This window comes from Pleurodeles waltl, chromosome 6 (assembly GCF_031143425.1).
Source record: "Pleurodeles waltl isolate 20211129_DDA chromosome 6, aPleWal1.hap1.20221129, whole genome shotgun sequence".
NCBI classification, from domain to species: Eukaryota; Metazoa; Chordata; class Amphibia; order Caudata; family Salamandridae; genus Pleurodeles; species Pleurodeles waltl.
This window is the reverse complement of record NC_090445.1, coordinates 375,499,877-375,525,635: the sequence shown is the minus strand read 5'-3', so window position 1 is coordinate 375,525,635 and position 25,759 is coordinate 375,499,877. Positions and strand designations below refer to the sequence as shown.

Genomic DNA, 25,759 nt, shown 5'->3' with positions numbered 1-25,759 from the left:
TTAGTGCCTTTTTGAGTGTGTTATTCGTTTATGAAAGGGAGTTCGGCGTTCTACTGTGACACTGAATTCATCTTGGGAGTTGCAGTGAGGCTCAGTTCATATCAATGATAAAACGTATACTCTTACATACATACTCAGATTTGAGTGAGACACAAACGTTTAGGTACCTTCACCTCAAACCTTCACTTATATGGGAAAGACAAGATATGATGGTAGGATCATCTTTAGAAATGAGACTACCAGAAGATATGGTTAGAAAATAGTTTCTCTGACCTGCATCTCCTTACTGAAGAACACACAATGATCTGATAATGGAAATCTGTTGGAAGGAATAGTGATGTAGGAATAGTTGAAGACCAAGTGTCAGAAGAGTTCCTTAGACTCTCTAGAGAGGTGTCAATTAAAATCCAGGTTGGAGTTATCCCATCTTAAGAAACTTTATAAACTATATTGTATTAGGGAACAAATCTACATATGTGCAGGGTTCAGGTGTTGCGATGTGCTTGCAGTGGATGTGGAGATGATGACATTCTTTCCATACACTACGGAGCAGCGTTGCGACCTTAGCAACTCCATTCCAAAGGCAGGGTAGGGAGGTGGATAGCTAAATGCATTCAGCCATGTCACGCCAATGCCATAGACACACTGGATGACAGCCAGAGAAGATGCCACTGGCAGAAAAGGAGCCACAATGGTGTTCTTGGGTAATACTCTTCTAGCAAGGCTGCACACATCCATTCACTGGGCATTACTGTGTAGACATTCTTGTCTGACAAGAACCTCAAATGAGGCAGAATGTACTTAAGCTATTGTTCCACCATCTTATGTCACTGCCTGCAAGCTATTACATTAGGGCATTGGATACTGCTCCTCAGTCTATACACAGAATGTCATCTTCAGAGACACATGCTGCAAAAGAAAAATGTTACGTACATATGACAGCTGGTTTGCAGCCTGAAGTGCTGTAGAGTCACATGCTCCCAACCCACCTCCTCAGAAGAGAGCAAAAGATAAGCCGTATCGACATAGTCATCCTTTATATACACGTTAGCAATTGCATGTATTTTGACAATTTACTTTTCCATGTATACATATCCTTGAGGGTAAAAAAACATTCTGAAGTGCAGTCTCTGTCCTTGTGTGTTGCAAGTTTCATGGATGCCGAAATTAATCACGAAACCAAAACGCCTTCTTCAAACAAAAATAACTTTTACCTTTCCAAGACCAACACTAGATGGCATGATTGTGCACAGCATGTGAATCTACAGTACACACAGACTGCACCATGAAAGTCACAAGTGTTTTTTGTTCTTATTTTGGTACTTCTTTAACATCCCTGAGGGTACCCCAAAGCAATTTATGCACTTTTGCACTTGTCCATGATAGGAATATTTCTCACTGTAGGCACTACAGTGGGTTACCCAGTCGGATTTGCCATTTTATCTATGTTGTGCTGAAGTTTCACAGTCTCATCATAATATTGCAATTAATCCTCTTTATTCACATTTGTGTTTCATTTTTTTAATTCCTATATCACATTTATTTATGTTGTGTCCATTCCCCATTCCCCAATGCATTTTGAACCCTGTTAGGTCCTTCATCAGGGAGCATCCTGTGAATCAAAAGAAAGCAATGTCTCTATCCAAGTTGTCTGAATCATACAGCAAAACAGCATTTTTTTTTTTACTTTGTTTGAACTCATTTAATGGGTATATCCTGACTTGGACCATACAATCAGCATAGAATTTGATACGTTTAAATGCATCATGAACTTGTTAAGTGATGTCCCATGCCTCTTAATAACCAAAGCATATCGAAAATATTCTAACATGTACAAATATTTGTGTTTTGTATCCTAGCACTATATTTCATACGTCCAATTGAGATCATGAACCAACACTTCAACTGTCGAAATGCATAGTGATTTCTTTCAAATGCTATACTGAAAATGACTATTTTGTTTCCCCTACACTAATTTTGGTCACGGATTGTTCTGTTTGAATGATCTGAAATCCCTTCATTTCTGGGAGAGGTTCTTGCAGTTATGATTATGGCTTGCAAGTATTGGCTACGATGCATTCACTATGATGCGCTACATGGTTTACATTCTCCCTTAAAGTGCAACATACATGATCTTGTGTTGTTAGATTAACATATAGTTAATTCTCTCCTATAACTATAGTCAGAAACGCAATAGTGTATTGTGTTACCACACAATGCTGAAAACGTGACCTATAGATTGGCGCTTAGGTCAACAATGTTTGCTCAACTACTGGAAATTGAAATGGGACTGCCTCTAGTTGTATTCCAATCAAGGCCATCTTAAACTGGGTTGGACATCATCGCTAGCACTATGTGTTTTATTGTAAGCATGTGGAATTATCACGAGAAAAAAAGAAATACGCTTGAGATATTTTGTGTCAAGTTTAAATAGCCGCCATCTTAAACTAAGTGTAATCTCAACACCACTGCTGCAAGTTAAGTGAGGTGCAATGAACTGTAGAGACAGGAGTGGACCTGGTAGGGTCCCCTCGCTTAACAACATACATCATCCTGAGATATGTCGTGGAGAGGTGTCACCTTTTGTAACGGACATGTGAAGTTGTCATATGACACTGGACATGCAAAGATTCTTGTTCTCAGACTTTTTCAAGCTGTACAGCAAGAAAATGATAGACATTTTCTAAACATATGTTTAAGTATTGGTATCACACTGTTAAATCACATTAGCCCATGGTTAAATTTGCTTGTAATTACCATGATCTGGGACTGTCCAACTTGTGCCGTAGGCATATGAACATGCAATTCAATCTGAACACCTGACTCAAGTGGATCCAAAGTAACTATACACACACACCTCTACACGGCCCTTCAACTGAAGCAATCCCCCAAGTCGTCCGTGCAGAACTTTTGCTCACCACCTCCTATGGCCATTTAGCTTACACAGGGAAACTGTTGGCTGCATTAGACAAATCCCAGTGCTTTGAGTATAAGCAAATTTGTAATCTACCAAACTATACAAGGCAAGCTCTGCTCCGTCTTGACTTTGGTCTAAACCTATCACCAACCTTTTTTGTAGAAATAGCTACTTATGTTCAGTGGAAACCTTACCAAGATACTAATATTATTAGTGTCGTAATACTGACCATATAAGACAGAATAACATTGTGGGCCATGCCATTCAAAACTATCAAACATGATCACATCAATACATTAGGCAGGGATACCAGCAGAAATGTAAAAAGGCTTTATCAATTTGCGATGCCTCTACGTGGGTAATACATAACAGCCACAGTATAATGACCCGAAGCAACAAGGTAATACATCTCCCCAATGCCACCTAATTTTTCACTCAAATATTAGGTTTAAATATAACATAACATGAGGGTTTGTAAAGCCCATGGGTAGTATTTTAGCACAAATATATGGCTATTGTTACCCAACACAATGGTTGGAATTGTTGAATTGGGAATTCCACTGGAAAGTCAGTGGGACATTCAACAATTTTTTTCCCAAACACCAGCCTAGGGGTTCTGAAAATGCACACATTTTCATACCGAATACACGCTTTTCAATTTTGGTACACAAATATTAATTCAACCAAGCAAACACTTCTAATTTAATTACCTGGGTTGCATACAGGAAGGCTACTAATAGAGAGCTGGAGAGCTACCTGTATCTCACGAACTACTCATTAGAGAAGCCTGGACTAAACAAGCAAGACCTGGATTGCAACTCTGCCCATATTGAAAATTTCTATGCCCATGTTAAAGATGTCTCAGGCTCTTTAAAAAGGGTCTTGCTGGCGATTTTAAGGCCTCAAATAACCCTTGGTGAGCATATTTAATAAAAACAGCCAGCAACATACTGATCTGGCTTGAGTCAGTAGCTACAACGTGTATAAGTACCCAGGCCATTAAAAGTGCTGAAAATACAGGTCCTGGCCATCTCTCAAAAGGCACACTTGAGAAAATTTGGGACGTACCTTATCCACATATAATTACGAACTCTTATGAGGCAACAAATATGCAGCCTTATTTTTAAAAGAAGGCACAAAGGAAACCAAGCTCACTCTTAATACTTCATGCAGTGGTACTGCAAATTTAAGAGAAGAGGACAAACTGGGTCGGCATGGTTGCAGGTTTTGCAACTACTGGAGAGAAACAATGCTTCACTTTTTATGCTGCTACCTCACATTCCTTGTAGGTCGGCACTCCCTAGTGGGGCCAATGTTTTTAATTGAGGAGGAATCTCCTCCCGTAAAGATGCATGGGCTTGTTGTCTAAGCACAGACAAACCAATGGATTTAGTTTGATTTGGCAAATTCACAAACATCTTATATGCTATGATAAAAAGTCTGGACACCGATTTGTAACCAAGGGGGTGGGGGAGGCCTAATAACACCAGCTTCTGATCTAACTTTTATAATATGATTTTATAGTTTTAAATACATTCTAGTAATTGTTTTAAAATTCTAAACATCGTGTACCTTGGGGATTTGATTGAGACATCTGTATAATTTTTTTTTGTATTAACTGAGACAGTAAAGAACTCATTCATAAGTAACAAGCATATGCCAAACGTTTATTAAATACCTTCCATGCCACCAAATCCATTTTTTTTATCCAAAAACTTTCTTTTTAAAAGTTCTTTCTTGTTATCCGTGCCTTCTCTCTGTTCACCTATTTCTAAAAAGAAAAACCTCAACCGACTGATGTTATGTCTTTGATCATTGAAGTGCACTGCCGCTGACGACTTCTCATTCCTTGTTCTTATGCTGCTTTTATGTTCAATTAATCTTGTTTTGATCTTCAGCTCAGTCTCGCCCATGTAAATTAAGCCACATGGGCAATTCAACATGTATATCAAGTTGTTGAAATCATAAGTGGCAGGAGTTTTAATTTTGGCTCCCTTCAGTGGACATGTGACTTCAGTACCTTTGTTACTGCAATTGCTACAGTTATGACATTCTTGTCCCTTTGTATTTAGCTTCCGGAATATGTTTTTGACACCCGCCCCTCCCCCCCCAATATTTCCATAAGGTTTCTGGATTGTTCATAGGTGAACAATGGTGGTCTGTTAAATATAGCTTTAAATTCTGATTCTGTTCGTAATATCATCCATTGTTAGATTATTTATCTTTTTTATTTTGTGGTGGAATATTCAAAACAAAGTCTTTGTGTTCTCCTTGATTTCAGTGTGTTTTCTCAATAGATCCAGTCTGTTGTTTTTGATGCCTTTTGAATGATGTTCTCCGATATTACTTTTTTTTCTTAATTTTTGACACATCTTTGTACATTTGAGAGCTGGAGTCAGGACTGGAGGTGATCCTCGTGATACGTAAGAACTGTGAAAATGAAAGGTGCTTCTTTTAAACTGGTTGATAAAAGTTTTATAATGCAAAAGGTAATTTATGTTTGTAGATTTGGTGTAACAGCTGTCCGTCACATAATATTATCTCTACATCTAGGAACAAAATCTTAGCGTCACTGATTTCATGTATGAAACCAATCCGGGTGTCTATGTTTTAAATATTTCTATTGATTTTCCTAATGTTTCTTTGGTTCCTTTCCATATTAAGAATATGTTATCAATGACCTGCTAATAGAATATCAGATATTCTGTCCAATCTACACTGTTCAACACATTGTCTTCCTCAAAGGTTTTCATACACAGATTGGTGTAGGTTGGTAGTGTGCAACTACCCATTGAGCATCTGGTAAGTTGTAGATACTTGTTTTCCCATTCAAAACAGCTGTGGTATGAAATGTGTCAATGCTAAAATGAACACCTTCAGACTTTCTGCTATTGTAATTGTCATTAAGGCGTGCTCTATGGCATTAATCTCAAGTTATGAGGGATCGATGTATATATAAAGATTTGACGTCTATCATACAAAGAACGGCTCTTGTGAGATCTTGTTTCTAGTTCCCGTATTTTGGTTAGAAAATCTGTCATATCTCTCAAGTCAGATTGGCTAGATTGTACACTTTGCTGCAGGTGGTTATGCAGAAATACACCTATAGGTTTGTGGACTGATCCCAAGATTGACACAATTGGTATAAACGGTGGGGTGTTGATATTTTTGTGAATCTTAGGAACATGAGGGTGCTCTTGTATAAGATACTTTTTTGAAATGGTTTAGTCTTCTTCAGACCTTTCCAAAATAACTTTAATATTGTGAAATGTTCAGTGGGATTGGTTTAATCCATCCTGAACATGTGGGTTAACATTCTGTGTACAGAATTCCTGATCCAATACTACTAATGCCCCTCCTTTACCTTGAAGATGGATGTAGGGTCTTCTGCCGGTTTTCAGACTATGGCCAGTACTTTCTTGGTCATTTTCTCATGACACTCTCTGGCAGGGGTAATTTTCTTCTTTATGTGTTCATCTACTACTAATTCAAACTTATCCAAAACCTTGTGGCTAATTTGAGCCATAAATAAGAGTTTGGGTTTATATTTTGCTGAGGCGATTGGTTTCTCCATGCTGTTGGTTACTACCTTCTTAAAGAAATAGCATCATTTTAAAGTATGTATCCAATTTAAACAAGGCTATTCCTGTCTCTGGTTCATTTGTTTGATAAGTGGTATAAAAAAGTGCCTTTCTGTAAAATCTTTGTTTCAGCTATTGTTAACAAACATTTGGAGATGTTCACAATCAGATTTTTTTTCCTGACGTCTTGTTGATTCTTTTTTTTCTGTGCCTGTATCTCTTTGGGTTTTTTCCTTTGAGACTGGATTTGTGTATGAAAAAAACACAGCTTAGAACAACTGACAATGGAAGCTTTTGTTAGTAGTTAACCTTCAATGGCTTGTAGTAAACTCTCTGGTTGATGTTTCTTGGGGTTTTGAATGTGTGGTTGATGTTCTCCACCCCACCACTCTGATCTGTTCTGTCTTTTATGGGCCTAAATTTCTACCCAGTTGTAAACCACTACAAATTTGTAGTCTATTATGTCCCTTTTAAATCTACCTATTTTTCTCTCACTGATTTCAGATTATTGGAAGGACCTATTTAACAACATCAACATCAGTTGGGGAAAACATACAAAGGAAGAGACTTGGGTCAATGAATTAACAAGTTCATGATGCATTTAGGTGTATTGAATTCTATGCTTGTGATTTATCATAAATTTACTAGATGAGTTTAAACAGGGTGAAAGAAGTCTATGTTTTGTTATATGATTCGGGCAATTTGAATAGAGATTCACAGGACACCCTCTGACGAAGGACCAACCACAGTCTGGAATGCATTGGGGAATGGGAACGGGAACACAAATGCAATTCTATAGGAGTAAAAGAAATTGTGCACAAACACATTGTGAACAAGGAGGATTAACTGCAATATCATCATGAGATTGTGAAACTTCAGAACAACATAGATGAAATCGAAAACCCGACTGGGAACGGCACAGGTAATGAATAAAGTGTCACACCCATCACCGAGCTTATGATTTCCAAGGGCAAGGAATATAGGTGCCTGCATCCGTTCTGCATTGCTTTCACTCATGAGCGCCGTACACTCCTCACAACCTCCCTACAGTAAGTCAAACAACTCCTGAACTTACCTACTGTCGATCAAGAGGATGGCTCCTCTGATGCCCAGACAGCACCCAGTGGTGACCCTCTCTGTTGGCAGTCTGTATCGAACAGTGGGAGGTGGAGGTACCTGAGCGACTAACAAAATCGAAAATGGCATGGCTCAACTGGATTACCTCTTAAAGGCGAAAGAGGATGACCTACAACCAACAAACTATCTTCCAATCCGGGACGGCAGTGCTTTCAACCGGAGGTAGGGACCCTGCACCTTCATACTGTAAACAGAGAGCAACACTAACTCTCTATGGCTTGGCCCGGCTGGAGTCTGAACCGCCTCATGGAGTCTACACAGCCAAATACCCCCTTTGGCTTTCCAGTGACTTCAACTGGGGGTGCCTTTCGCATGTGGGTGACCACCTCAGGGATGGCCCCACAAAAGACATCTTTACTTACATTTGGTTGGTTTTTAATGTTTGATTCTTTGTTAGTTTTTCTTTCTTACCTTGTAGGGGAAAGGGCGGGGGGAGGTGGAAGGGAGTGGAGTACCACATCACACATAACCACTTGCATATCCACACCATCACAATTTCGGGATGGATGGGCGGACTCTCGCAACCTCTTTTTTTGTATGCTTCCTATGCCATGGCCCCCACGTCCACATCTCTGAGGATCAGGATCATAATGTTAAAGGTTTTAATAACCCATTCAAATGCTTGAGCATCGTGGAGGAACTCCAAGCTCTTCAGGCCCAGATATGCTTCCTCCAAGAAAAACACCTCTTAAGCATAGATACCTGCAGATTTCACCCCAGAAAATTCCCTGTGCAATACCGTGCTTCCGCCTGCACAAAATCAGCAGGTACTGCAATTCTCCTAGCTCACTCATCCCACTTTATGGCAGGTAACCACAAATTTGGAGGCGGTGGCTGATGGATGGCAGTCATTGGCCTCTGGGACAGTGCCCCAATATGTTTAGTATCCATCTATATGCCCAATACTGGCCAACAACACTTCTTACAAATCACACTCTAGAAGATTGTGGCTTTCGCTGTGGGTGTTCTTGCTATAGGTGATTTCAGTATTGTCCTTAATGCCATCCAAGATAAATCGCACCAGCGTCATGGGGGGACCCCGGAGCTATCTACTGAGGAATGAGCTTGGGTCACTGATCTCTCCTGGAAGGGTGCCACACTCGACTCAGCTACTGTCACTACTCACCCCAGACCTTCTCAGACCATGCCCAGTCTCTCTGATCCTCAGCCGGAGACAACAGGCAACTTGGAGTCTCAATAACTCTCTCCTCCAAGACCCAGTGGTTGTGGAAGTAATTCAGAAAACACTCACTGACGACCTGGCCCATAATGACTCAAAGGACGTTGACAAACCCACTGTTGGGGACGTCCTTAGGGCAGTCGTTATGGGACACTTAATTTAAGAGGCAGCTAGACTTAGGCACATGCACAAGTCAACTAGATCCCACTTATCCGCTGGTCTGACAAACCTCGAATTGCAACATAAAAGATCTCCCTCCAATAAACTCTGGCAAAATGTTGAGATGATAACTATGCCCCCTGGAACTAGATAGAGATAACCCTATCATGTGTGGGGGCATATTTGCACGGGGGAGGGGGGACCTGGAACACTACTAGCTCACAAACTCTGAACCCTGCAAGCCCGTAAACACATTGGTGACATTAAGGTAGATAAAAAAAACATACAACACCAGAGGGAAACCAAAGCCTTCTGCCAATCTCTTTCGGCTGCAGTCGCGGCCCCCCTAGAGCATCGTGAGGCGTTTCTTAACTCCATCACTCTGCCATGACTTTTGTTAACCCAGGCAGCTGATCTAGACTCCCCTATTTGAGCAGCTAAATTCTACCTTCTATCAACTAACTTAAACCTTCTAAAGCTCTGGGGTCAGATGGATTTACTCCTACCGGTTCTTACCTTTCTCTTCAACATCTTAACATCAGAACACAGGGTCTCCACCTGCATGATTAAAGTTTCTATTTCGCTGATACCCAAACTGGGCTGATACAAAAACTGGGCAAAGACCTGATACTCTGTCCCTCATGGTGTCCGATTCCCTTGTTGAATCTCGACTTAAAACTCTTTCTAAAAGTCTTGGCCAATCATCTAGACAAACTGATGCCTGGCTCAATAGACCTCAATCGGGGACTACAAGTGATAAAACTAAATTGGCCCTACACCTCAAAAAAGGGCAAAGCACTGATCCTTTTGTTTCTAATGTCGAAAAGGCATTTGACAGAGTAGACTGAAAAATGCTCTGAGTTAGTCAGATGCATGGGCAACAGGATGAGGGGCTGGATCGCTGCGCTATACTGTAACCCCACTGCAGAAATCAGAGTCAATGGTTACTCCTCGCTCCCTGCCCAAATAGCTAGAGGCACTCACAAGGGATGTCCCCTATTACCTCTTCTGTTTGACCTCTCCCTGTACTCCTCCTCTGGTGCATTAGCGAAAACTCTCAGATCCAAGGCATTTCATTCTCCAGATACTCCTTTAAGATCTCAGCCTTTGCCGATGACATCTTGCTTTCCCTTATAGAACCACAGTGCTTGTTAAAACCCCTGATTGCTTTCCTCAGTTTTTCATGTAGTCGCTGGCCTAAAAATCAATGTGACAAAACCTGGAGGCTTGATCCCAGAGGATAGGGATTCTCTGGTGAAAACCCTTAGCACATCAACACAGTTACGCTGGACAACTCATCATCGATCAGATACTTGGGTATTCACTTGACGCCTACCCTCCCGCTAAACGTAACTTTGAATTACTCTTGTATGAGACCAAAACATCGCCATTAGCCTGGAGGAATCGCATGCTCTTCTGGGTGGGACGAATATCAAAATGAACCTGCTCCCGAGCATACTTTACCTTTTCCAAACTATGCCCCTACCTATCATAAAAGAGGATATCACCCATCTCCAGACTGCTTGTATGTCATACATCTGGGAGGGGCCAGTGCCTCATACTGGCCATGCAGACTTGTACACGGCACCCTCGGGATGGCGGGGTTGGAAGTTACCCACTTGCTTTGTTACTATCAGGCATCTCAACTATGATCTATGATTGAGTGGCTCAAAGGCGAAACTGATAAACCCTGGTGCTTTATCAACCAGAATTTAGCAACTAGGCCACTTGGTGAGGTCCTCTGTGTTCCCAAGGTCATGAGAGGCAGAGGCCGACTCCTCTATGCCTCCCCAGTGACTAGAGCCATCCAGGTAGTTTGGGACTCAATTGAATCTAACCAGAGTCTCACCTCCTCTCCATTCACATTGAAGCCAATCCTTGACAATAATGAGTATACCCCAGGACTCGCTAGACAGGCCTTTCAAATTTGGAGGGAGAGTGGCTGCTTTTCCTTCGGGACTTTTTTTTTTTTTTTAGAGAAATAGAGTTAAAACATTTGTGGAACTCAAACCTGATTACGAGTTCCCTGAATCCAAGTTCTTTCTCTATTTCCAGACATGTCACTGGGTCTCCCACACTAACATTATAACACAAGCAACTAGGCCATTCACCCTGTTTGAAAAGTCCTTCCAACACTTACAACCGACAAGCACTTTGTCTCAACCATCTATTTCCTCCTTAATACCCGGACTGGAATTACTAAAACATTGTTCCAATAATGCAGGGAAACAGGCCTCCAAATCATCCTTTGCACTAAATAATGGAAAGAAGTATTCCACAGTACCACTAGTTTTGCCCGCCATCCTCAGGGCAGGGAGATCAAAATTTTATACCGCTGGCACCTAAGCCCTCACCACTTACACATCATCAACCCCACCTATTCAGAGGCAGTTGAAATGGGATCAATATACACATCTTATGTTTTGTCCCTACATGGAGACATTCTGGGCCGTGGTCTTCTCATCATTCTCCCAAATTCAAAGCTGCGACCTGGTCAAACGTCCTGAATTTGCCATCATAGGCAGACCCACTGGGGATGCTTACCCACTCAATAGAGGGCAAACGCATCTCCCATCTGTTCCTTGCTGCCAAATACACAATTCTCTGGAGTAAACATGTACTCCACTCTTACAAACTACAGCTTCACAAGCTGTGGCAACTGCTCGGCCATGAAAAAAAAAATCGCATATGACTTGGTGGATAAATCACTGCTCTTCCACCAATTTTGGGACTCAGTACTTACCTATTTGAGCTCTGATTTCCGAAGCCAGATAGCCCATAGACACTTAGTGCACTGGGCTTAACCGACCCAAAATGTATCCCTCGCTTCTGCACACTTTCCACTGTTGTTACTGATATGTGATTCCTATTAATTTCTAGTGCGAATACTGGGTGTGGGACTAGCAAGGGTAAGATGGTTGTTGGATACTCTTGTTGGGTCGTTTACCCTTTTTTAGGTGCTGTGTTGTACCTGATATATACATGTGCACAGTCTCATGAGATTTGCACTTAAGATCAGACGGTGACACCCGGAAAGCACACAAAATAGTGAAATATTCCAAGATATTAAGTAGTATGGGAGAAACACAAGTCTGTGGACTTTCCAAAGGAAATCTCATTACCCCAAAGAAGACACACAAAGACGCATTGTCCCAGCCTGATACTTACCCGCCCATCTTGCTGAGAAACTCATCCAGAGAGGGGCCATGCCGTCCCAGTGGGTCATCCGGAATCATGAAGATGTCTCCAACAAAGGTGAACTGCAGTAGTCTGGGAGGAGGAACAACACGATAAGAGGTCTAACCACACAGATGACATGTACGTGGCGTTGTAAAAATAAACAGTTTAAGAACCAAGGGGAGGTACAGATTACGGAAGGTTTGAAGGAAAGGGGATGAAGCACACCCGAATGATGAGAAAATGATACAAAGCCAGCTCAGACTCACTCAGATGAAATCCCCCTTAGTGCCCTGCCCAGACTTGTTTACTGCCATGCACATCCTAAATGATAACAGTAAGGACCACACCCCATTTAGAATCACGCAGCACTAGACTCATTGTTGAGCAATAGGAATGGCTGGTTGCACCAAGCACTGACTCTCCCAGAGCTGAGCCGATCGCTACTTCCTAAACTGTACACAGCCCTACTAAGAATCCCCAAAGCTGGGTACTTTATAGTTGAACTCTGACTACTTTCAGCCATATACCATTCAAAGCGAGTTCCTTTCACCAGTAGTGACCAGAATATGAACCAGGCTCTACCAGACCTACCCTCTTGCAGCTAGGTTCACTCTAAGATCATACTAAGAGTCCCCGAGAGCAGAGTTCACTTTTACAGATCAAGAGAGGACACAAGACTTGCTCAGAATTGCCTAGTGGGGAACAGACTATAGACTAGTCTTGCTCAGTCTCTCAAAGATCTAGGCTCACCCTAGTGATCAAGAGAGGATGCCGAGTCGACTTAAAGCTCAGCCTTAGAGACTAAGATAGGGCATAAGACTTACTTAATTTTGCCAGTGCCAAGTTCACATTTAGTGACCAAAGTACACACTGGGCTCTGGTCTCACTTGCCCAGAGCTCACCTAGGGGTTGGCTGTTTCTTGGTTCTTTCCTCCCAATCTGTAGTGTCTTCTGACATACTTCAGACAGAGGAAAACAAAGTGTCTGTTTTTCTGTCCTGATGTTCTTTCCTACTGACTGTCTCTCTTCTACTTCAACACTCATGCAGACTATAGTCCATTTTCATTTTTCGAAATACTTCAGCTATTTTTCATACTATCACTCCACTATAGAACCCCATCATTAACTGTCCCCTCACTTTAGCACTCTCCACCCCAAGCACATTAGTCATGGCGTATTACTTTGATTTGTACCTGATTGCCCACACTCCAATTGTCACTGTCTCTGTGATCTCTTTTCTCATGTTGGTTCAACAAGTGTATGTTAATGGTGTCTTTTGTGCAGAGTAGCCTTTCACAGACTAAATGTGTGGTAATGTAAGAGATGGAGACTGAGGAAGAGGGGAATCTAGTCAAAAGAGGAGACAAGGTGGAAGGCTTAAAGTGGGATGAAAGGTGGGATGAAAGATGGGAGGCAGTCAGATAGCTTTAACTAATGTGAAAACATATATACATTTTAAATTCAGAATATGAGACATTATGCAAACCCAATTTGTTTTGCAGAAAGCATAGCAACATAGGAGAGGAGGCAGCTCTGAAGACTTGTTGAGGTCATGGAATACAGAAAACCCTTTATTTCTAGAGTTTGGCAAATGTGGGCATTTGTGAAAAAATGATGTGAATTCTGTTCTGAGAGGAGCCGAAAAAGAGAAAATGGGGCATGCTCATTTCCATACCTGTGCTTGATGATGTCTTTCCACTTTGGGGACTCCTCTGCACAGTCGCGCAAATTGTCATTGGTCACGATCACTCCCTCTGTCCTCTCTGCCAATTGCAGCAAGAACCTGAGAAGGAAAGATGGTACTATTAGAACTATCTCCAGGTATCAGGGCCTAAGAGGTCTCTCAGCCCTTGCAATCACTGGGCCACCACAATTACACCACTAGAAATACATCTTCAGTGCCAGGAGAACTGTCTTTTCTCCCAGGTGCGCAGCTACCATGATAGTGCAGTCACAGCTACTAATAAAGAGAAAAAAACATTGCTTTCCAGCCTTCGCAATCGGGAGGACAACATGGCCAGCACATACCGAGCTCTCTACAGTTGATCCATACTGAGGACCAACAGTCCACAGTCCAGTTACCCTTACAAATAAAAGGGTCACCAAGATATCAGAACGTGATGCAACAGGCCATTCTGCCTCTCTTCCCAAGTACACTTCAGGCCAACAAGCACAGTTATGATCAAAGGTAGAGGAACACTCCTGCTATCCATACATTACAGACTTCGACCATCACAGTAAAGTCAAACCTACTATGGGTAGTAGAAACCTACTGGCTTTACACTTTCCCTGCCAAACAGATGTCTGTCCTGCACTGTCAAAGCTAGTTCTACTGCTCAGAATCCAACAGGTCACTCCCATCTTGCCTATACACTCTCATACATATCCACCTACAGAGACTGACCCTGCCATCCCCAACAAGTCCATCATCCTTTCTATTGTGCAGACATTAGCCAGGCTCAATTAAGACTCCTTCTAGAAGGTGAGTTACTAAAAACACAGCAGTGGAGTCATTCTCCTGTGATGCAGGCAAAAAATCTGTATTTCCAATTGTATTAACCTAGAAATTCATCCCTTCACCCATCCATCCAAAAGCTGATTTTGTCTAAATGGTAATCTTGCACCTGCCAACTGATCAACCCTTCCATTCAATACCGGACCAATCAATCTATGCGACAATCAAATAATAACCCAAAAATCGATTCACTGATCCACCTATCACAATCCAAAATCCAGTTTTTCTGATTTGGAATCTATTATTATTTGTGTTATGCCTTTTGAATCCTAGATCTTCTAAACCAATTCTAGCGGTGTAAGTTCTCTTCCAAGGGATTGTCATTCATAGTCATAAGCAATGGACAGTCATACACACTGAAAAGTCTACCCTACCCACAGGATCCCTAAACTTCTTTTTAGGAAAAAAAAAAGAAACGTGTTTCACCATCATATCTGAAAGCAATTTTGGCAAAATTCTGTTAATTTCTATAAAAATAAGAATAAGAAGTTATAAATGTCACCAGAAGGAAGGGAAGAGGGGAAAGGGTAATCTGGACATATAGGCTACAGCCCAAAAAATAGAACAGTGTCACTGTTCCTTAAGAAATCAGAAACCAATAATATCCCACCATTTCCAGTCAGTGTCAGTTATATCAGTTATTTTTTCCAGCACTTGGAAGCAGGATCCTGGATAACTTAACTCCATCCTTTTTTCTTTGCATAACCCTCACAAACTTCATACAAATGCATGGGGTTATGAGGTTTTTATTTTCCCAACGTAAAACATGTATTTTTTTTACCAAAAAATGCTTTCATTGTTTTTCTAGTGCCCCACAAGTGCAAGAAGGCCCACCCAGACTCCCATGATATTTGCACTGTGCGCCTGCCAGAAAGTCATCTCTCTACAAATTATGAATATTGTCAGAGGATGTCCTTGAGAGTTTAGAAGGGCAAACAGAAATTTGTCTCAGTGGGATGGAAGAGGACCAGCACAGGTGCTAGGAAGCAGCTTTTTTGGTGGTCAGAGGAAAAGGGGAGAAATGCTTGCTTCTCCTGAAGCTAAGTCTACTGTTTCTAGATATTCCCTGAGAGAGAGCTCTAAAAAAAGGTTACAACACGAAAAATAGGAACATTCCCACTCCATGTTGACAGCAGAGGTGGTAGCAATAGGTTCACCGTCAAGGCCCAGGTCAAAGTCTAAAAGGCAAGACATGTAACATAGAAAGACACTTCAATGTTGAGGTGCTATTCGACTTTAAAATATTCCACGCCAAGTAGATCCTTACATCTTTCTGCAGAGTAGGTCAGCATGTTGACAAGATGATTTCCGGCCAATTTGAAATCCAGATTATTTTAGTTTGTTCTCTCCAGGTTAGGAGATAACATCTGGAGTGGACCTTTCAACTCTGTTGTCTCTTAGATGGTCTGTTTCTCCAAAGCATCGCCCACCAGTCTCCTACAGTTCCAAAACCAGATTCACCACAACAGGCTACTGTACATATTCAAAGAGGGCTCCAACTCCATAGAGAAACTTGTGCACTTTGACCTGCCATCACTCAAGGAACTCCAGACACTGCTTTTAACATATCTTCAGAAATCAAATTACTCAGGCATGTCACACACTCCTAGATCAGTCTCTTTTGGTTCTACCTATACTGCATCGTCCATCAGACTATAATCTCCCACTAACAGACTCCAACTGAGGACATTAACACCTTCTTAGTGCTTATTATTCAGAGAGGTAACAAAACACAACATTCCAACACCCATCCTCTAATGATTAACTCGGTTATTTGTGAGACTATGCACCATCTTTCCAATTTTAAATCTCTTGTACCCTTATTTGTAAGCTTCTTGAAACAGCCACAAAGCTTCTATTGATTATTGACTCAGCCAAGTCTATGTCTATTAGCTTTCAGAAGGGGTATAACCTGCCAGAGTTGATTTTCTTCAAAGAGATACCAAGCTGGACTGTAGCTTTTGCCAGAAAGTAGCAAGCTACACCACCAATATCTCCAGTTCCTCTTGATGAGCAGAATAAATGTTTCTCTTCACACAAAAATGTGCACATCTTTCACAGCAATATAAGCTGCCAGCACAAATATCTTGGTAGGCAGATTTGATAAGTAGCCGTAGGACTTCTTGCAATGCTTCACAAGAAGATCCCATACACATCATGAGGAATGACAGAGTCCAATTAAGTCATTAGCAAAGATGCTGGTTCTTCTGACCGTGCAGGTCGACGCAACTCCAATAGGCTCTCCTTGTGACATTCTTATTTGCCAGGTTAGCTCTGAAGCTCAACTGTGACTTCTGAATTCATTATACTCTAGCAACATGCAATTTAGCTTACTTGCCAATAAAGAAATGCACCTTACTAACTCAAGAACCCAGGACTCCCAAAGTTTTTGAAAATGAAGAGCGAATTTAAAACACATCAAATCTAATGATCTCTGCTATGTCCAGCACAGAGATCAAACCTCTTACTGACCACTGCAAACAACATCAGCAGCAAGAAAATACATATCAACAATGTAGAATGTCAAAAGTGGAAGGTAACAAGAACAAAAACCAGTCAGGGGGAAACCTCCAATTTGAGGAGAGCAGTGACTTTATTCTTACCCCTCTTCTGCCCACCATTCTGTTAGGGGATAGCATCAGAAAGCATTTTTAAGAGTGTAAAAGGATCACAAAGATAACAGAGAGCTTACAGGTTTGCAATGTGACTATTCTGAGATTCAAAGCATTGGTTCTGTCTCTTCTTCTGAAGTCATTCCAGTACTATCAAGAAAGGTTTCAGCAGACTTCAGCACCTTTTTAGAGAAGCAAATAGGTCTTACCTGTCTTAGAAGGAAAGGTAATCTATTCCCATTATGTTATAGTTCGAAAGCAGAGGCCTGAACAAGGATCAAATCGATCCTCAATTCAAATCAGCAAATAAGTTGATAACTCAGAGGAAATTCTGAATACTGGCCTTTCACCAAATGTTTCCCCAACTCAGAGAGGGGTTTGGATTTTGCCATTTACCTTGAAAATGCATGCTTCCTTATTCTAACAGCAGAAAAACCTCAAACGTTCCTAAGTTTTCTATGAGATAATGATCATAGTTATTACAAATTTCACCCGTTTGAGTTGACTTTCTTTTGGATGTTTTCAAATGCATGGAGATGATGGCCACGTAGCAGAGAAGGATGGGGTATTTGTATACTCTTAGTACTTAGATGACTGGGTAATAAAAGCCTCAACACCTCAGAGGGGTCTTTGCCATGTCCAACTAAGTCTGTATTCTCCATTGTCTCCACAGGCTAATCTGACAAAGTCAACATTAATCCGGTTCAATCCATCACCTACCTGCAGGCAGTGCTGGGCAGTCAGAGGGCAAGAGGGCATCACTAGGAGGAGACTATTTTCTACCTATCTGAAGTGCAGCAATCTTCAAAGGACAGTGCATCTGACAGCATGCCAAATTTAATCAGTGATGGGGTCCATGATGTCATTTTTCTAATCCCTCATACTTGACTCCACATGATGCTACTACAGAAGTGCCTCGACATTCCATGGCACCAGTACTCTGGCAGGTAGGAAAACTATATAGGTAACATGTTACAATCCAGTTATTCTGCTGGTGGTGCTGATAGAACCTATAAAATGGTTACGTACTCGGCAAGACATCATGACAGACATTTGTGACAAATGCCTCTATTATCTTAAAGTGCAAAGAATGTGGTGCCCAGAATTAGCCTTCTAGAAATGAAGGTAGTCCACCTTGCTCTCAAGTCTTTTCTTCAAGTATTCAGTCCACTAAGCTTTCAAGCCCTTTCTTCATGGATTCAGGACAAACTCTGCTTGAACAGATAGATGGACAATACAAAAACTCACTATTTGAACAAGCAGGGACAGGGTCCACAGTTCTGTATATCAATGTGCAAATAATATAGAAATGGGTTATGACTAAAGACCTTCAAATGACTCCAGTCCATCCAAGTGTCGAAATTACAGACCTAGGCTCACTCAATAGACTCTTCCAAGAAAATCACAAGTGAGCTCCAAAAGACAAAGTGCTGCATGATGTTGCAAATTGGGTTTTCATGAAACAGATGTCTTTATAGAGCAAATCACCAGACTTAACCTCCAGTTATTACCAACCAGGTATGAGGTAGAATGCCCTTTTAATCAACTAGTCAGGGAGGTCTATGTATTATGTACGCATTTTCACTGTTACCATTGGTTATCAAGCTGACATACTCCAAGAACAGAATCACACTTCTTCACTCATCTCACAATCGAACAGAGGCTTACATCGAGACTAGGGGCCATATGTACAAACACATTTTCCCATTGACACAGAATGGGAAAAACCCTTTGCTACATCTGGCCCTAGATCCCTTATGCAACTTTGGTGTCCAGATTCTGCAACCCAACCTTAAGCTATGGATCATGAAGGATTAGTTTCTTACCTGTAACTCCAGTTCTCTTGTAGGAGTATTTCCAAGATAGTCATAAGCGTTGAATAGTTTCTCCTGCCTGCCCTGCTCTCCTTCATCCTTATTTTGCATTACAAAAAGGTTTGTGAAGGATTTTTTCTGCTAAACCTTCAACTCATTCATGCATTTGAATGCATGTGCCTTAGCTATTTTTCCTTTTTATAGTAAACAAGATGACGAATTTCAGACTCTGTACCCTTTCCTTTAGGCTGCATATTGACATTCTTAAGTGACTTTACAGGCCTTCCTCAAGTAAGGCGAACATGAACACTTAAGAAGTTATGTTGGAAAAAGTGCCCTGGGGTCCTCGCAGGCGGTGGAACTATTCAACGCATATGGCTATCCATGGAAATCCCCTACAAGAGAATTCAAAGTATCGTAACAAGAGCCTTCATCAGGATTACAGGTTCATTGTGAGGGAAGTTAAGGGTCAGTACACCAACAGCCTGAATAGAGTCTGGCTATCAGGGTACTCAGAGTTTGGCGGACAGCGTGCGCCATCGCAAATGCAACAGAGTACCTTGTACACCAAACTCTTGGTCCACCCCGCTCATTTAGAAATAGGCGGACCATAAGCTTTCTGTCAACTGAGCCCCCATTCCTTCCATCGACAGAAAGCTTCCTCCAATGGTCCAAAGAAGTAGGGTCAATTGAAAGAAGGACATTACATCACCTGCCCTATTTAGTGTGAATGGTGTAATGTATTTTTTCTGTCCCTTATTGCTAGGTCAGAAAAAAATACAGATTCAACCCCTAAACTCCCCCCAGCCAACACTTGGAACTTTTTTTGTTTCTCAGAAACCAACTCAAGACATCAAAACTTAGAGCAGACGCACACCAAATATTTTACCTTGGAGGGAGTCTGCGTGACAACAGTTACTTTCATGGTAAAGACATGACTGCTGGGCCAGAAGTCATCTCTAAATTTGGCAGATGGTAGTCTGTCAAGATGGCAGAGTTATTGTCCTGTCACACTGAGCGAGTAGCATCCATCCAAATCTTCCTACACATTCAAGTGGAAGAGATTCTCTATCTGGTCTATTCGAGAGGGTTACAACCCTATCACTTGCTGAAAGGAGTTGCTGCTCCCTTATGATCTAACTGCCAAAATAAATGATGACAGCAGTTTGTTTCGATAAAGGTGTATCCTCTGCAACCTTCACAAATCCCCCTTTTCCAGAATAGGAGTAATCATGGACTTCCTACAGGAGATTAGGAAGGTGTTTCTGACAGTTACAAGATCCTTTAAACACATTCGACTCTAAACTCATAGGTCCTCCTTTTGACCCTATCCACAAAGTGTTTTTGCATCATTTAACATGGAACCCGCTGGAAGTGTTGGTAGAGTTAGTGAAATTCATGATATGTGATGTCATGAGCCATATAATGTACTCCACTGGAACAAGATGCTTCTGAAGATGCATCAGTTTTTTTGCCTAGATTTTCCTTTATCAGCCTTTTTTTGTTTTTTTTTGCAGACACCTGACTGACAGAAATTATGTCTTCAAACACTGGGTATTAATAGACTATTACATTTTACTTAGGCAGAACTAAAGAGTGTAGGCTTCAGTCCAACAATCCACCCAAAAAGCAAATTATCTACTCATCTACCTAGCCATCAACAGTTGTATGCATTGCAGTACACATCCAGCAAGGGATCCAAACCAACATCTACACTTAAGTAATCACCCCATCTATCTACCAATACAGCCATTGCTCTATTCTATTGATTTATTCCTCGATCTACTTATCCAACGACACAATCAACTTACCTATCCAAGAACTGACCCACCTCTCCAACAATTGGCCCATTAACAACCCTTTAATCCATCAAACCAATTATTGTAACACACACTTAATTCCCTGATCATCCCGAAAAAAAGTAAACATTTTATGCAACCTACACCTCATCCTTTTATGCAGTTACCTGTTCACGATTGATCCAACAACCCATCTAGCAATTAAATAATCGATCAATCCATCCCTCTAACCTCAATCTATTCTTTCATTTTTTGTAGCAATACAACACTCAAGTCATCCATCTGTTTTAACAATTAACTCACCTTTTAACTCAACAATCTATCCAAACCTTCTGTTGTCAGTTAAACAATCGGTCAGCACATTCACCAATCAGTCCAGTAATTGCTTCATTCATCTACCTAAAAGCTGAACAAAAACTCCCTCTACCCATCCAACAACTGATCTATTCATCCATCAAATCTATCTATCCCAAATCAACTTCCTAAGCATCCAGTAATCTATGGATCAACAATCAACACATAAATCTAGGCAAACAATTAAGCCACAACAATCGACCCACCTGTCGATTAATCTATAAATTCAACAGTCCGTCTATCCATTTTTCTATGAATGGACCTACCCATCTACCAATTAGCCCACTCATTGGTCTGCCCCTCCAACAAACTGGATCATCAATCCAACAATTGGTCCAACAATCCATCCACCAAACTAACCACCAATTCATTCATCCATCTAAGTAACAAACTGACTAATCCATCCAACAATTACCTAAGCAGACAACCGAGCCACCCATTTAACAATGCACTTATTCATCCCATCCATCAGTCCTCCTGACAATTAGCTCATTTATGAATCTCCTGGACTATCTGCAAAACCATCACATTGATCAATTTAAGTATTCATCCATCAATTTATTCCTAAAACTGACACTGTTGTCTCATGATCAACCCCCCAAAAATACATTTATCCAATGTTTTCATCTACTTATTATTCAGGTAAATATATTTCAGTATTCAACCCCACCTGGTCTATCCAGCCATCTATATGCTCAGTGGTGGCTCCTACACAATGGCAAAGCAGTGTCACCTCACTGGCTAAGAGCCAGCAGCTGAAAAATAAAACAATATTTTATTATCGTTTTATTTTTCAGCTGCTGGCTCAGCCAACGTGTGCAAGGAGGGGCGAACTGGGCCATGGGCGGGGGGAGGAGGAGTGGAGTGCACTTAAGAACGAATGCCAGTTTGGGCGTCCGACTTAGGCCAGTCAAACTTACATGCGCACTTAGGTTTCTCCAACCCAGCTGTGTTGCACAGCTGGGTTGGAGAAACAGCACAGACTCCAATGCACTGTCTGAGCAGCAGACTAAGCCACTCAGACTAATCCTGCTGCTGCTGTCATGCTAGGTATAGCATGACAGCAGTGGTAGGATTGTGTGGGGAAGTGTGTGCTGGTGTCCCAGGGACTGCTGAGACACCATCAGGAACCAGAGAGAAGAGGAGCAAGGTGGCCGGCAGCAGCAGGACAGGTACGTTTTCTTTTTTTGTGTGTTTTTTTTTTATTTGCCTCCCCACTCACCTCCCATGAGATTTGCGGCAGCCGCCACTGCATATGCCTATTAATCCAACTACTGAAGTGTTTGCCACTCAAACTTTATACCCATGCTAAACCCACCTACTGATATGCCCACACATGAATGCATACATTCATCTGGTCATACATGTATAAATGAATCTGCTAATTTATCTCCAACGAATGAACCACCAGCCTTCTCAATCCATTGATTTTCTCACCCAATCACTCATAAACTTTCCTGCATCTGATACATTTCCCATTTAATTAACCTTATTCCACATCAATTACGTCCACTCATCCATACCAATCTTTCAGCTACTACATTTAGTAGTCTCAGAATTTATCACTACATACTCTACTCATTTTCCAACTTATTCATCTCTCTTCCATTCATCCTCCCATCCATCACTATGGTGGACACCCACCACACAGGCTGGCACCCTATCTGACGCATGTACATACTCCAGTACCTGTCATCATAGGAGGTGATCCTCTTGCCAGCCACAGTGCGCGAGGGGGTGAATGAAAGCAGGCTCAGCTGGTTCAGCTGTGTCAGAAAGTGTTGCTCTGCAAAAAAGGAGGCAAGAAACTAGTAAGGCATTAGTGTGGTGAGGACAGGGGGACAATGGTGGCACAGGCAAAGCCAGATTCAGGTGTGTGGTGGCCCTAGGTACAACACTTTCTGTCCTGTTTACTAGATATGTTTACATTAACCAAGAAGTAAAGTGTGGGAGTAAAACTATGAGTGGAACTTTTTGAAACAGACCTGACCTGATCTGACCTGAACCAAACAAAATATTTTTCTACCAACTCACTTAATATGTGTGGTAACTGACCAGTGAGCCAACTCTCTCCAGGATGGCTGTGAATGTTCTTTCTATAAAACATTATAGAGAAAACTAAGACCAGATAGGGCATTTTGCAGCTCAATGTATCAAAAATATATTTTTTCCTTATTTTGCTTTCTGTTTCACTCTCTGTCTCACTCGTTCTTCCTCGGTTTATCTTGTAGTGTTCTACTATCTGCCTATGCCGCACTCTCTCCCACTTTACTGTAATGTCTTTATCCTACCAGTGAGTCTTTCTCTCTCTCTCTGATTGTCTCCCTTAATATGCACACCTGCTCTTTCACTCTCCCTTTCTCTCTCTTTGTATCCTGATCTACCTTTCAGTGTCACTCTCTATGTGTACTATCACAACGGTATCAATGGTGCTGCTGTTGTTACATACCCATAACAAGTATTGCACTAAAATATAATCAATGTTAAGTGTTTTTTCTATTGTGTAGAAAACTTTACTCTGCTTCCAGTAAAGTCTGCTAAAAAGGTTAGAAAAGAACCATTATGTTACATATTCATTTTTAGAGGGTAAATGCACAGGTACATCAATTAGTAGACAGTGCCATTTTTCATATATTAATTGTGAAAATGTCTACACCACTGCAAACAACATCAGTAATTATACGCACTGTTGGCCTCCACAATGTATGAATATTTTATCAAAATAACAATTCTTTATTTTCCTTCAAAACATCATCAGAGCTGCCAACACGTTTTTCATACAGTATCTCCAAGCATCCACTGAAGGGGACATTTTGCAGCATGTTAGGTAACTGCTGCTATGTCATCAGCGTTTGTTAGCAGGATAAGTATCCAATTCAAGTATTGGAGTCTTCAAAATGGAGTCCGTCCCACAGCTAAGAGACATAACTTTGAGGCTACTGCCTTTTTTTGGGGCCCCATCATACTATTATCCTGTGCAACAATAGTTTAGTTATACTCAAGTATGTCGTTAATTTTTCCATCCTGTCCCTTCCAAGTAGATCCCCAATAATCTTTCTGCCCTTCCAACAGTGACATTAGCCCTGTACAGTCGGATCTACTTGAAAGTAGGCTGAGGGAAACAATCTAAAGCCACTGATAGAGTAAAGCTGCTCCTATAGGTTTTTACAGCAGCGGTTGTGCTCAGGCTACAGAGAATAAACAGAGGCAGATAACTTCCATCTTATAGACTAATTCACCAGGAAGTGTGCAGTCATGAAATAAAAAGTGTTATAGCTACTGATGAAATGTCTCCAAACGAGTCATGAAAGTGACAGTCGCATTTGGAAGTAGCTGTGGAAACAAGGAAACAACATCAGTATTATGTCTCCCAAACTCAGCAGGGATAAACAAATATAAGCTTACAATCAATATTGGAAATGTAATAATTGTATCTGCAGATAGCTTCTCAGCTTGTCATTACACACAAAAATTACACTTAAGTTAAATGCCTCAACAAATACTGTTCCATCAGTGACTGAGACAGAGCTGAACAGAAGAAAAGAAAGACAACAGTTAAAAATAAGAGTAAAAAAAGATAAAAGCGGGTGCCATGTCATTTTAACAGAGGTAAGAAAACAGACGATTTGAAAGAATGATGTGTCAAATGTGGAATTAGTAAAAGGCTGTGGATTTGTTGGATCCAGATCGCTGAGGAATGCAGGAGTAGGCTCCTTGTCATTTGCCATTTTCAGATGTGATTATTCCTATAATAATAATATGACCCACTTAACCATACATGTCTTTACTCTTACTATATCCCAGTTTTTTATTAACCTGCTTTCACATGGGAGGATTTTATCTGCAGAAATATGGTATGTATTTAGGTAAATGCCACACCCAAAAAAGCATCCTGGGCCCTCATATATAAACTACACATTCCTGCAGAAAACATTGAAAGCACTATGTCCACACCTCATAATACAAACACCACCCTGCACATCGAAGTAGCATTTCCTGTTCCCCATGTACATTTCAGATAAAGACAGCTGATACCAACCACAGATACACTGCCATTTCACTGCCTCTTGCAATCTCATAGACTTTGCGGAGTCCCCCACTCAATGTGTGTGCAAACACACACACAATACATAGCTTAATAAATATTTTGGGAAGAAAATGGCCACTTCTGCCCTTTGTTCCGACACTACAAATATAGGGGGTCATTCTGACCCCCGCCGGCGGCGGAAACCGCCCGCCTGGCGGGAACCGCCAGAAGACCGTACCGCGGTCAAAAGACCGTACCGCGTTCAAAAGACCGCGGCGGTCATTCTGACTTTCCCGCTGGGCTGGCGGGCGACCGCCAAAAGCCGCCCGCCCGCCCAGCGGGAAAGCACCAGCAACGAGGAAGCCGGCTCCGAATGGAGCCGGCGGAGTTGCTGGTGTGCGACGGGTGCAGTTGCACCCGTCGTGATTTTCAGTGTCTGCTAAGCAGACACTGAAAATCAATGTGGGGCCCTGTTAGGGGGCCC

The 25,759-nt window shown here is 41.5% G+C and overlaps 1 protein-coding gene across 1 annotated transcript in view; it reads right to left on the bottom strand.

The window, feature by feature from the left end:
- LOC138299758 (NEDD4-binding protein 1-like) overlaps window positions 1–25,759 on the bottom strand; it is a 253,504-nt gene that overhangs the window by 52,702 nt on the left and 175,043 nt on the right. The window contains exons 4-6 of the mRNA XM_069238295.1: window positions 22,938–23,034; window positions 13,830–13,937; window positions 12,143–12,244 (exon numbers count right to left, since the gene is read on the bottom strand). Of these exons, the coding sequence (XP_069094396.1) occupies window positions 12,143–12,244; window positions 13,830–13,937; window positions 22,938–23,034 (307 nt within the window). The remainder of the gene's footprint in view (window positions 1–12,142; window positions 12,245–13,829; window positions 13,938–22,937; window positions 23,035–25,759) is intronic.